This window comes from Narcine bancroftii, chromosome 1 (genome assembly GCF_036971445.1).
Source record: "Narcine bancroftii isolate sNarBan1 chromosome 1, sNarBan1.hap1, whole genome shotgun sequence".
NCBI classification, from domain to species: domain Eukaryota; kingdom Metazoa; phylum Chordata; class Chondrichthyes; order Torpediniformes; family Narcinidae; genus Narcine; species Narcine bancroftii.
Genome location: NC_091469.1, coordinates 22,851,052 through 22,863,853, shown reverse-complemented (window position 1 = coordinate 22,863,853; position 12,802 = coordinate 22,851,052). Strand labels below are relative to the sequence as shown.

The 12,802-nt window shown below is 46.5% G+C and overlaps 1 protein-coding gene across 4 annotated transcripts in view; it reads right to left on the bottom strand.

Moving 5' to 3' along the window:
- Positions 1–12,802, bottom strand: part of pgm5 (phosphoglucomutase 5) — a 173,523-nt gene that overhangs the window by 122,652 nt on the left and 38,069 nt on the right. For all 4 annotated transcript variants that reach the window (XM_069922034.1, XM_069922042.1, XM_069922041.1 and 1 more), the window contains exon 2: positions 8,483–8,645. In XM_069922034.1, coding sequence (XP_069778135.1) covers positions 8,483–8,645 — 163 coding nt within the window. The remainder of the gene's footprint in view (positions 1–8,482; positions 8,646–12,802) is intronic.

The following is a 12,802-nucleotide window of genomic DNA, read 5'->3' as shown; positions in this document are numbered from 1 at the left end:
AGCCAAACGCAGCATCCTGCCACCAAACGCCTTTGAATGAAAATTCTGGGCTCAACAGTCCAACCTACTCCTGGCAAACAGGTCGCCTATACCCAGCTATGGCACCATGTCAGTCTGTTTACTACTGGGGGACTCGGCTTATCAGTGGGATTTCACGATCACGGCCATATGTCAACTGATCCTGGGGTTAGATTTCTTGAGGGCCAACAACCTACTAGTTAATGTGAGGCGACAGCAGGTTAATCCATGCCTACATTTTCCAGACATGCCCACTCTCACCGAGTAACCAGCCAGACTATACGTGCAGGCCCTGTCTACAACAGGTTTGCGAAGGTCCTGACTGAATTCCCCAAAATCCTCACACCAGATTTTCATTTGAACATCCTACTGCACAACGTCCAACATTATGTGACGACCGAAGGACCACCCATTCATGCCAAGGCGAGGAGACAACCCCCTGACCGTTTACAACAAGCCAAGGAGGAATTTAAAACAATGGAAGAGCCGGATATCGTCAGGCATTCTGACAGCCCCTGGTCATCTCCCCTACATATTGTCCCTAAAGCAACCGGGGATTGGCGACCATGCGGAGACTGAACAGTGCAACAGTACCAGATTGCTACTCAATACTACACATACAGGATTTTGCAGTGAATCTACATGAGAAACTTCTTTTCCAAAATGGACCTCATAAAAGGTTACCACTAAATCCCTATACACACAGATGATGTGGCCAAGACAGCTATTATCACCCCGTTCGGGCTGTTTCAATTTCTGAGAATACCATTTGGGTTGAAAAACACCGAATGGACACAGTTTCCAGAGACCAACCTTTCGTTTTCGTCTACCTGGACAATATCCTGGTAGCCAGCACTACAGAAGAAGAGCATGTACAGCAACTCAGTCTCCCATTCCAGAAGCTCCGTGATTTCGGACAGCGTCAACCTAGGCAAATACAACTTCAGCAAGGAGACCATTGACTTCTTAGGGCACAGAGTCACATCCATTGGAGCAGCCCCGTTGCAAAATAAAGTGGCAGCCATCCGGAACTTCCCAAGGCCCTCCACCGTCAAGGGTTTAATAGAGTTTTTAGGCATGGTAAACTTTTATCACCGTTTTATCCTGCAGCTGCCAAGATATTACACCCATTTTTCCATCTCTTGACCGGCAAAAAAAAACCTGTTAACATGGATGTCTGAGGCAAAGACAGCATTCCAAGAGGCAAAAGAGGCACTAGCTGAAGCAACCATGCTAGCACAACCATGCATGTACACCTAGCTGGCACTGACATCCAATGCCTCCAACGAAGCAGTAGGAGCAATCCTCGAACAGTGAGTCGATGGCCACTGGCAGCCACTCACCTTTTTCAGCCTCCATCTACATACCCCAGATCGAGAACTGTTGGCGCTTTACCTGGTCATGAAGCACTTCCGCCATTTCCTCAAAGGAAGGCACTTCATTGCATTCACTGACCACAAACCCCTGACCTTTGCCCTGTTGAAAATATTGGACCCATGCACGGCGAGACAACAGCGACATTTGGCTTTCATCTCAGAGTTCACCTCAGACATTCGACATGTGTCGGGGAAAGACATCGTCATTGCAAACACCCTCTCCAGACTTGAGATCAGCTCCAGTACGGGTGGGCCTGGACTTGAACGTTTTGGCCAAGGCCCAGCAAGAGGACTCAGAGGTGTAAGCTTCCCGAACAGCAGTTATGGGAATCCAGCTGCAAGACACAGAAATGGGCCCACAGAAAGAGTCCAGCCCCTCATACCCACATTGAGGCGCAAAAGACTTCGACCATGTTGCACCACCAAAGGCCCGGAGCAGCAGTTCCCTCCCACCACCCAGAGGTTCCAACACATCCTCATCAACATTGTTGAACCTCTGCCCGTGTCGCGCAGCCACAAATACATTCTCACCATGGTCGATAGGTTCTCCCGTTGGCCAGAAACCGCACCCTTATCTACATGGGTGGCACGTATTGGGGTACCTGTGCACATCACGTCCAACAGAGGGGCACAGTTTACATCCGCACTTTGGGCCACACTGTCACGCCTCTGCGGCACATGACTCCATTTCACCACGTCCTATCACCCGCAAGCCAACAACCGCTTTCATAGGCACCTGAATAGGCTCTAAAAGCGTGACTCACAGACCCACAGTGGTTGGACACGCTGCCCTGGATGATGCTGGGAATACGGACCTCTCCAAAAGAGGACTTAGTGGCTTCGTCAACTGAGCTGGTTTATGGGATGCCCATGTTGGTGCCGGCTGACATTCCACCTACACCAGACAGTGCTGAAACCACGGCATCAGAAGAACTCCAACGCTTGCACCACTACCTGGTGACATTGGCCCTAGTTCCAGCCACAAAACATGCTCACCACCCACGCACCTTTTGCATTTGTCTGCCACCCGACATGGGGCATTGCTACAGCATCCCTATATCAGATCGTACAAAGTGCTAAAAAACAATGGGTCCACCCTGCTGTTGGACATTGGGGGCAAACAAGGAACTGGCTCAAACCCGCCCATGTGGACACTACCAGGCCAGTGATGTTTCCATCGCCACATCGCCGTGGTTGCCCTCCGAGACAGCCTAAGACTCAGACTATCATACTGGGGGTTGATTCTGGGCGGATACTATAGTAACATCCAGGGGCCGGGATTTCAGATGTGAATTGTTCCTGTAATGGCGGCTGACTATACATTCCGGGGGCCTATGCTAAGATTGCGCTGGACCCCTCTCCACCACAGGCACGAAGCCCATGAACCAAGTAGTGCGTCGGTGGGGGGGTGGGGGGTGTGTGTCATGACATCACTTCTGGTTTTAGGACAGCCGTACCAGAAGTTACATAAAAGCTGGTTGGAAGGAGAATCAAACAGTTCATTTTCCTGCTCATCTCATCCTGACCCAGGCATTTTCTTCCATAGCTCTGCCGTCAGTGGCAGTACATTCCTCACAATGTGAAGGGCAGCACACATTGTTTTGCTACATACCCAACACACGAATGACCTAGGTTTAATCCTGCCTTCCGACATTGTCCGTGTGGATTGGCGCCCTTCTCCTGTGAAATTCCTTGAGGCGCTCCATGGTCCTCCACATCCCAAAGGCTGCGTAATGGACTTTCTACAGCAGCCCTCTGAAACCTGGCAGGCATGAGGCACTCAAGGCCCGGTTAGTCAACACATTCAACCTCTCACACCATGAACAGGCTGCACGGTTGCTAGGGATGGATGGCCTAGGTGATAGGTTGCCATCAGGCCTAATGAGTGGCATGCTGGCACTAGCAGATGGCCAAAAGTCGTGTCTACTCTTTGAACACCTCTTTTTAGACCAGATGCTGGAGGACATCCACCTCCTACTAGCAAACAAGGATTTTTCCAAACCACAAAAAAATGGCTGTTCACGTGGCCATTTTGTGGCATGCCAAACGAGACAACAGGGCCAGTGTTGGAATTAGTACTGTGTCACGGCTGATGGCCCTACCACACCACACCCCATCAGCTAAACCTGCAACACCACACTGAGCAACAACACCAGTTCCGAATCTTGGTGCTTTTACCATCAAAGATGGGGATCCGGGGCCCACCGATGCTCACCACCATGCTCGTATCAGGGAAAATGAAAAGGCCAGCCATCTCTAATGGCTACTGCAGTGGGTCATCGCAATAGCCTCCTGTATGCCTGGGACAGACACTCTGGGCACAGATTCCTAGTAGACACAGAAGCTGAAATCAGAGTCGTCCCCCCTTGAGCCACAAAACCAGAACTAGAGGGGCCGGGCAGGAGGTCACGGTGTCTAACGGCAGCACCATCTGCATTTACAGCTCATGGACTGGCCCCTTGCAATTCTGTTCCAGTCGATTCACAAGGATGTTCACACTGGCTACAATGTCACAGCCATTGCTGGAGGCAGACTTTCTCCGTGTGCACAGATTTTTCAAACCTTTCCCCTTGGGGAGGCCAAATTGGCAGCTCCGCACCTCGACTCCATCACATGCTGAGACAACAAGTTTTCCAGGGTGCTATCAGAGTTCCCATCCATCATCATGCCGCAGGTTTCCACAGCAGCCTCCAAACATGGCATGACACACCACATCCCCATGCAGGGACATCCTCTGCATGCCTGGGCCAGCAGACTATCACCAAATGAGTTCCAGGTCGCAAGAGAGGAATTTAACAAGATGGAGGAGATGGGGATAGTGCGGCACTCAGGCACTCCATGGACATTCCTGCTCTGTGTGGTGCCCAAGTCTGTGGGAGGATGGAGGCTGTGTGGTGACTACAGGAGACTGAATGATGCAACCATCTCTGATAGATACCTCGTCCCACATATCCAGGGCTATATGGCCAACCTGCATGGGGCACACATCTTTTCCAAGATAGACCTGGTGTGTGGATATCATCAGGTCCCAGTCCATCCCGTGGTTGTCCTGAAGACAGCCATCATAACCTCATTTGGCCTGTTTGAATTCCTGAGGATGCCGTTGGCCTTAAAAACACGGAAAAGACCTTCCAGCACAGTGGGGTGTGACTTGGATTTTCTGTCCATCTACCTGGACGATATCCTGGTTGCCAGCAACTCCTGCAAAGAGCATATGACCCATCTGTGTGTCCTCTGCTGCTGCCTTATTGACTATGGATTGGTGGTCAACCTTGCCAAGTGGCAGTTCGGCTTGTCCACCATTGACTTCTTGGGACACCAGATCGACCATCATGGAGCTGTTCCCCTGCTGAGGAAAGTGGAGGCCATTCACCAATTTGCCAGACCCAAAGGTCAAATGTTTGCAAGAATTTGTTGGAATGGTTAACCTCGACCACTGGTTCTTTCCCTCAGCAGCCTGAATTATGTGCCCACTTTTCGGTTTGATGTCTGGCAAAGCCAAACAAGTTGCCTGGACAGAAGAGACTATGGCGGCACTTGACCAGGCCAAGGACACTCTAGTCAACGCCACCCTCCTGATTCACCCCCAGATGGATGTCCCCATACCCCTCACCGTGGATACTTCTGAAACAGTGGTCAGCAGTGTACTCGAATTATTAATAGAAGGACAATAGAAGCCACTCGCCTTCTTCAGCCAACACCTGTGGCCCCCAAAAGTTAAGTACAGTGCATTCAACAGTGACCTGCTTGTCCTGTACTTGACCATTTTGCATTCAGGTATTTCCTAGAAGGGAGAGAGTTCACGATCTTAACACATCACAAGCCCTTTACCTTCGCATTCACCAACAGTGCAACCTGTCTTGTGTCCGAATTCACCACCACAATCAAACATGCCTCGGGGAAGAACAACATGGTGGCGGACATGGTGTCAAGAACATCCATCCAGTTGGTGCAAGCCCCAGCCCCAGGAATGGATTATGCACCAAAAGCAGAAGCACAGAAAGAGGACAGCTAAATACCAGCATACCAGATTTGTGAGGTGGCCGGAAGCTCTTCCAATCAATGGCATGACAACAGAGACATGTGCCAGGACCCTGATCACAACCTGGTTGGCAAGGTTCAGCCTCCCTGCCCACATCACTTCAGACAGAGGTGCACAGTTCACCTCAACCATATGGTCCGCAATGGCACAGCTCCTGGGAACCAAGCTACACTGAACAACTACATACCACCCCTAATCGAACAGCCTGGTGGAGCACTTCCACAGGCACCTAAAATCAGCCCTGATAGCATGACTCTGAGGACCCAGCTGTGTAGACAAGCTCCCCTGGGTGCTGTTGGACATCCACACAACACCCAAAGAAGACGTAGCCCAGAGAGTTCAGGCCCGCACCCTGTGGCAAAAGAGACACACCAACAGAGGTTCTGACCATGTTCCAGGAGAGACTAGGGACACTAGCTCCAGTTCCTCTGTTCACAGAGCAGCACCCTTCTTTGTATCCGATGACCTGAGGCAGAGTGAGTAAGTGTTCACCTGCAGAGGAGCACACAGACCACCCTACAGCAACCATACAAAGGACCCTTCAGGGTAGTGCGACACAATGGGACAAGCTGTGTTTTGGACATTGGGGGCCAGGAGGAGACTTTTACCATTGACCATCTCAAGCCGGCCAACCTGGTCATTGAACGACCAGTCGTTACACCATCTCCTAGGAGACAAGACCAACCACGCAAAACTGACAGTATTCAGGTTATGGTTCCCGTGCCTCCCATCACCGGTTCGGGACGGGGGTGGAGGGATTATGTAGCACCCACATGACAAGCGAACGAGCGCCAGCAACCCCGGCTAAGTCCGCAGCCACGGCATCCACGGAGATGCTCAGCGCGGGGCTAAGCTGTGGCCCAGAAGTTGATGTCACTTCCACCCTGCTGGGGTGCTAAGGACTCTGGGACTGGGCAGGCCTCTTTAAGTGCGTGATTAAAAACCAGTAAAGCAGTTACTACAGATCTCTGCAAGACTCAGCGTGTACCTTTTAGTTTAGTGGCTTAGCAGCCACAAAACCAAATAATCTGATCTGGTGATAACGAACATGGGATAAATATTTCCCCTGACAGTGAAAACTGGGCCTTATTTCAACATTTCATCTGAAAGATGACATCTCCTCATAGTTCAACCCTCTCTCTATACTGCAAGCAAACTTGCATTGCACTTTTACCACAGAGTAACATCATGGAAGGGATTTAGAAATGAAATTTGGCACTGAGCCACAAAGAGACATTCGGGAAGGTGACCAAAAGGAGCATCTCAAGGAAGGAAAGGTTAGGAGGCAGAGAGATTTAAGGAAATAATTCTTGAGCTCAGGGCTTTGTCAACTGGGGGCATAGCTGGTGATTGTGGCAAGATGGAAATGGAGATGATCAAGAGATCTGAAAGGATTGTAGGGCTGGAGGAGTTTACAAAGATAGGTAGAGCAGAGGCCATGTCAGGATTTGATAATAATAAGAGCTCTGGGAAAAGAGACAAAGAGTAACAATTTGCAATGTAGTCAAAACTCACATCTGAAAGTGTATTGGCAGGAATGTTTTGCCTTGTGTCTGACAAATCCATGATTTGTCTCTTGCTTGAAGTGGAGGTACTTCTTTGTCAGCCCTTGTAAGAGGGCAGGATAATGCTGGTGTTTGCAGTGGGATAATTCTGTGATCCCATATAACAAAGCAGTGAAACTGTGCTTGAAAGGAAAAGTCAAGCTTAGAGTAATACTTTAAACTTTACACCAAATCCCCTGAGGCAGTGTGGGACCATGAAATTACCTCACATGGATTTTCTATTTAAAGAGTCATACATGTTTCAAAGCCATTTTTGGAGTCTCACTTTAGAATTTATGTTGTTTAATTTTGTAGAAGCTTTTGGATACTGTTGTATGTCACAATATTGGGAATGTATTTATAAAGAAAGTCTTGATGGTTTTGTCACACTTCAAGATGGATTATTGGGCAACCCCAGCCCACCTCTACCACTTCTTCACCACACAGACCTGGAAACAAGCACCAGGGACATAGCCTAAAGATTTGGAGTAGTAGATTTAGGATGGAGATGAGGCAAAAGAGCTTTTTCATAGAATGAGAAATCTGTGGAATTCTTCGCAAAGTGAGCAGTAGAGGCTGCCTCATTAAATATAATTAAGACACAGATGGATAAATCTTTGAATAGTTTCGAAATTAAGAGTTATTGGAAAGAAGCAGGTCAGTGGAGTTGAATCCACAGCCATATCAGCCATGATCTTATTGAATATTCTAGCAGATTTGATGGGCTGAATGACCTCCACCTTGTCCCACTTCTTATGTTTTTCCACTGGGAATACTGAAGCTGTTGGGTTTGGGCAGGCTACAAATTTCTTGCCCTCATCACCCATATAATTCACCACTTAAACCCTAACTTGAGCTGACCCAAAATTTATACAATATATGCAATTCATGAACAGAGTTTCCAACCTTTTCATTATTATGATCCCGATAATAGAATTAATCTCCACCCAACACTGCCAGGACTTTGTTACCTCCAGGTTTCTCACCTTCCATAAGCTTCATCATCTCCCTTGTACTCCTAACATACACTATGACCTGGTCTGGTGACATCCTAGCGCTGAATCTCTTGTCCTCATCTCCAGCTCCATGGTCTTGCCCCTTGCTATTTCTTTAATCTCCTCCAGACTTACAACCACCCAAGGATTCACTGCTCAATCTAAAGTGGCCTCCCACTTCCAAAGTCCTATCATTGTTGACCATATCTTCAGTTTCCAAAACTTAGTCAATCACCACCACTTTCAAGACTTTCCTAAAACACACCATGTTGATCAAGTTTGATTCTCCCCTCTTAAGATTTTATTATTTAGTTCAATGGCAGTTATGTACCATTATATTCCTCTGGATCATCTCACAACAGAATAGAAGCTGACCTTGAAGTTAGAGTTTACATTCGATTTTAATATTGCTCTGTTTCTCAAAGACACTTTGACTGTTTTCATTCCATATTTACCAGCTTTCTTACTGCATCTTCACATGAGTCAGTTACTGGAATAGAGACTCACCTCCGTTTGCCACATTAAACTTTACACCAAAATCCCCGCCTGGTCCTCCAGGATTGTGACTAGCTGTCAGAATGATTCCTCCAATGGCCTTTACCTTCCTGATGATGCAGGAGACAGCGGGAGTGGATAGGATCCCATGCTGACCAATCACCAATCGCCCAATCTAAACAATAAAAAGATTCTGTTTATAACTTCTGGAGACTTTATTCTTCATCTCCTGTTGATGCCAGAATAGATATGTTAAAAAGATAGTGCTGTTATACAGAAACATTGCTAATGGTGTTAGAACAATGGATCCTAGAATAGGGTGGGGATAGAATGGGGTGGGGACTGCATGGAACATTTAACAACTCAGCCAGCAAAGGCAGGAAGAAATGTGGAGCCACCAATCTCAAACAAGCTCCATCAAGCTCACTGTCTGTGTTGTTCAATACATTCTGTGTTGTTCCTGCAGCCACAACCTTTGCAGTCACATGGGTCTGATTGGACTGGAGTCCTCACAGATACAGTTTTGCCTTGATCTCATGGTCTGTGGAGTAGTGGGTAGGAACAAGGTTGCAATCACTGCTGAAAGCAGCCTTTGCACTTCTTTTAGATGTCTCCGTTAATCAAGGGATCTAAACACTGTCCGTAGAAATTTCAATAATTCAAGAAATGCTGTCAAAATGCCTTTAATTACTATAAATTAATCAAAACCATTAAGGTTAAGTAAACTAAAGAACAAACAACCTGATCAGTTAAACAAGAAAGTCTGCAAGCACTTGGGTCAAGTGTCATGTGGATGCTGTGTGACATCCTAAGCTTCTCCAGCACATTTGTGCAAACAACTCGCTCAGCTGATATTATACTTGCAATCAAGGTCAGTAGCTGTAGTGAGATGAATGGGCATGAGCAACCAATGTTGGACACCCATGGCCTTTCATTGAGGATCCAGATGCGAAGTGCATCCAGCTCCTCAGCTCAACATATTTACTTCACCATTGAACTCAGTGCTTCATCCATCAGCAGACAGGGAGATCACATGCTCTGCCACTTGACCTCCAGTTTGTTTCCGACCTCATTTCCACAAGATCAGGAAGCAACAAAGGGTAAACTGCAACAGGCCAATGGTTCAGCACTGAACCAGCAGCTAAATACCAGTATTTTCTGGGCCAAAGTTTCAGTTGGACGATCATTATAGGTTTAAACATCAACTCTCTTTCTCTCTTTCTCACCCATGATATGGTCCAAGGGTATTGTATTTTATTTTCTATTTCTCTTGTAGCCCACGACCAAACTTAAGTCAGGTTTTAGCGGGATAGAATTTAAATCAGCAAGGCCAACATAATTTTCAAACCTATCAAAGTCTAATTTCCCAGAGCTCCAGAAAGAAGTCAGATGGGAGGATGTCGGAAGGAATCCAGGAGGTGAGAGATTTGCTGGGATTGCTCGAGAGAGGTAAAAAATCAGAAAGGCTTCTTAAAACCAATAGGCTAGGGTAGGGGTACAGCTCATTGAGCTGCTGCCTCACAGCTCCAGTGACCAAGGTTCAATTCTGCCTTCTCTGGCTGCTTGTGTGGAGTTTCCACAAGGTTGCAGGTCAGCATCGGCATTTCTTCTGACAGCTCCAATTTCCACCCTCAAGCCAAAGGCATGCGAGTTGATTGGTGAGTTGCTCCTTGTGCATTGGCAAGTGATACAATCGGGGATGGTGGGAGTTGATAGGGAGAATAAAACACGATTTGTGTAGGATGAGTGTAAATGGATGTTTGATGGTCATTTTAAATTCAGTGAGCTGAAGGGCCTTTTCCGTGTTGCCTGAGAATGATTCTAAGAAAATTAACCTCCCTCAAAACCTTCCAGCTCTTAGAATCACAGAAACCATTGTTCCTAAAATACCTAATTGTTTCCCATCATCCACTAGCAATTCCTAGCTGCACCTCTTTCACTTCTAACCACTACCCCCACAAAAGAATTGCACCACACTTGTCTGAGTTTGTCTAACTTACTTGTCAGCCACATCTTGCCCAATGCCTTCCCCATTGACATGGAGTGAATGGGGTTAACTGGCAAACAAACCAGGGAAGAGATTCTAATGCAATCAGTTCCTGCAATCTATTGGTTTCCTCTGTGTTGAAAGCTCCAAGTTCATGCTGAAAACTGAGCTGGGTGTTTAACTAAAGCAATGTCCACTACCCCTTCTCCTATCATCAAGAGATATAGATTATTTATTTGCTAATCTAATAATTTCTTAGGATCTGGGAGTTACTGGCAAGGCCAACATTTGTTGCCGATGGCAAATGTCCTTGGAAAGTGGTGGAAAACTGTTGCAATCCTTCTTTGTCCTGAGGTTTTGTTAGGCAGTGAATTCTTGGATTTAGGCCCAGTACAATGAAGGAACAGTGACATACTTCTAGAATAGTGTGTAAGCTAAGAGGTGAACTTGTTGGGCTTGTTATTGTGTTGTTTAAAAATGGTCACCACCCTTAACTTCAAATGACCTCCTCATCTAATTCAATCAAGGCTTCCCCCATCCAAACGAAACACAGTACAATTTCCTGAGTTCAGAAGTCATGAAGCAAAAAGAGAAATGAAGTCATTTCTCTTTCCTCCCACTCAAATTCTGTCAAAGCTAAGAGGCACCAAGAATATCTATGCTTTTAGGGTTTTGCATGGTGAGTTTCACGAGTTCAACAAACCTTTGCCTTATCAATTGCTTGGAAATAATCCAGAGAAATAACTATCAGACTTTTCTCCAATTTAGGTTATGCTGATACAGTCACTATAACTCAATGACCCTCCACAGTGGAAAGGATATAAAGGCTTGCATTTCATCTATACCAAAACTGGACATCCCAAAGTCCTTTGCTATCTAACAAAGAACGGCTTTTATGATTTTGTTACAGTTGGAGAAAACAGATGCCCCAGCTGATTTTTCACACAGTAAATTCCCACAGACAATGCTGTCATACTTACTTCTGACATAAGAGGAGACTATTCAGTCGATGCTAGCTCTGAGCATTCTCATCAATCCCATTCTCCACATTTCCCAGTAATACTTTCTCCCTCACATGCTCATCAACACCCCTGAACTTTCTTGCTTACACTCAAGTAATTCACAACAACAACCCACAACCAGAGCTTCAGGATGAAACCGATGAGGTTATTGGAGTGCAAACTCCACTCCACACAGGTAGCACCCTGGGATGGAACCAAACCCAGACTGCCAGAGATGAGAAGCTATGACACCAACTGCTGTGCCTTAATGAAGAGACAGTAATGCTGATCAAAGTATAAATGTTACTTCCACACCACCCAAAATATTGTCTGAAGTACAATGGCTCAGATCATTTCCTTCAGATGTTCTGGTTACCTCCCACATCCCAGATGTGTAGGTTGTTCAGATGTTTGGCAAGTTGCCTGTAGTGTGCAGGTAGAATCTGGGGAGAGTTCATGAAAAAGTGGAATGCGTGACTGGGTCAGCATGGACTTGATGGGCTAAAGGGTGAGGTTCCATGCTGCATATCTCTGTGAAGATGTGAGAGGGAAAACAGGGACATGGGTTAAAATCTCAGTAGCTCCAACTATGCAGCACATTCTCAGAACTGGACTTATTATTAGCCTAGTTTGCTATGCTCTCGTCTCTACAGTGGGATTTGAACGTCCAGCTTCCTAAAAAGACTCCATGACTGACATTATATAATCTGCAAGTAAAAACAGCATGCTGCAATCACTCAGTGAGCCAGGTCCAAGAAGCTGAGTATTCCCAGCATTCTCTACATGTTTTATTTTCAGGTTTTCAGCATCTGTAGCTTTGTCATTTAATTCTGTATAAACCAATACTGCCTATGTGCAAACTATCCCTTCAGTGTTTCCTCAGTGCTCTTCCTTATTTAGTAGCCAACCTCCTCTCATATTGCCAACCACTTTACTGATTTAATCCAAATGATGTGATTAACCTTTCTCTATGGATTGAAAATTATATTTGCAAGTACCTGCCATTCCATAAATTAACATTCCTCAAGGAGTTCACCAGGTTTCTTTGGATGCTCTGAGTGCAATCACTCCCTCTCCAGAGACTTGTTCACAAAAATTTCACATCCTCTCACTGTGATGGAAGACCAACAACTTTCTGGCAGACCAAAGAATGTCTTTCACTGAGTTGATGATCTTCCTGCAGCACTGAATGTCCAACTCTGCGCTTGTCCCTGGGGTCGGGCCACAGCTGCTGGGAGTCTTGTATCCTTCTCCGGACTATCTTCACAAATCCACAGTCGGAAAACAGGCAGGAGGCTGTCTCCTCCCCTTCACAGACATCTTGAGGACAACGTTTTGGAGAGT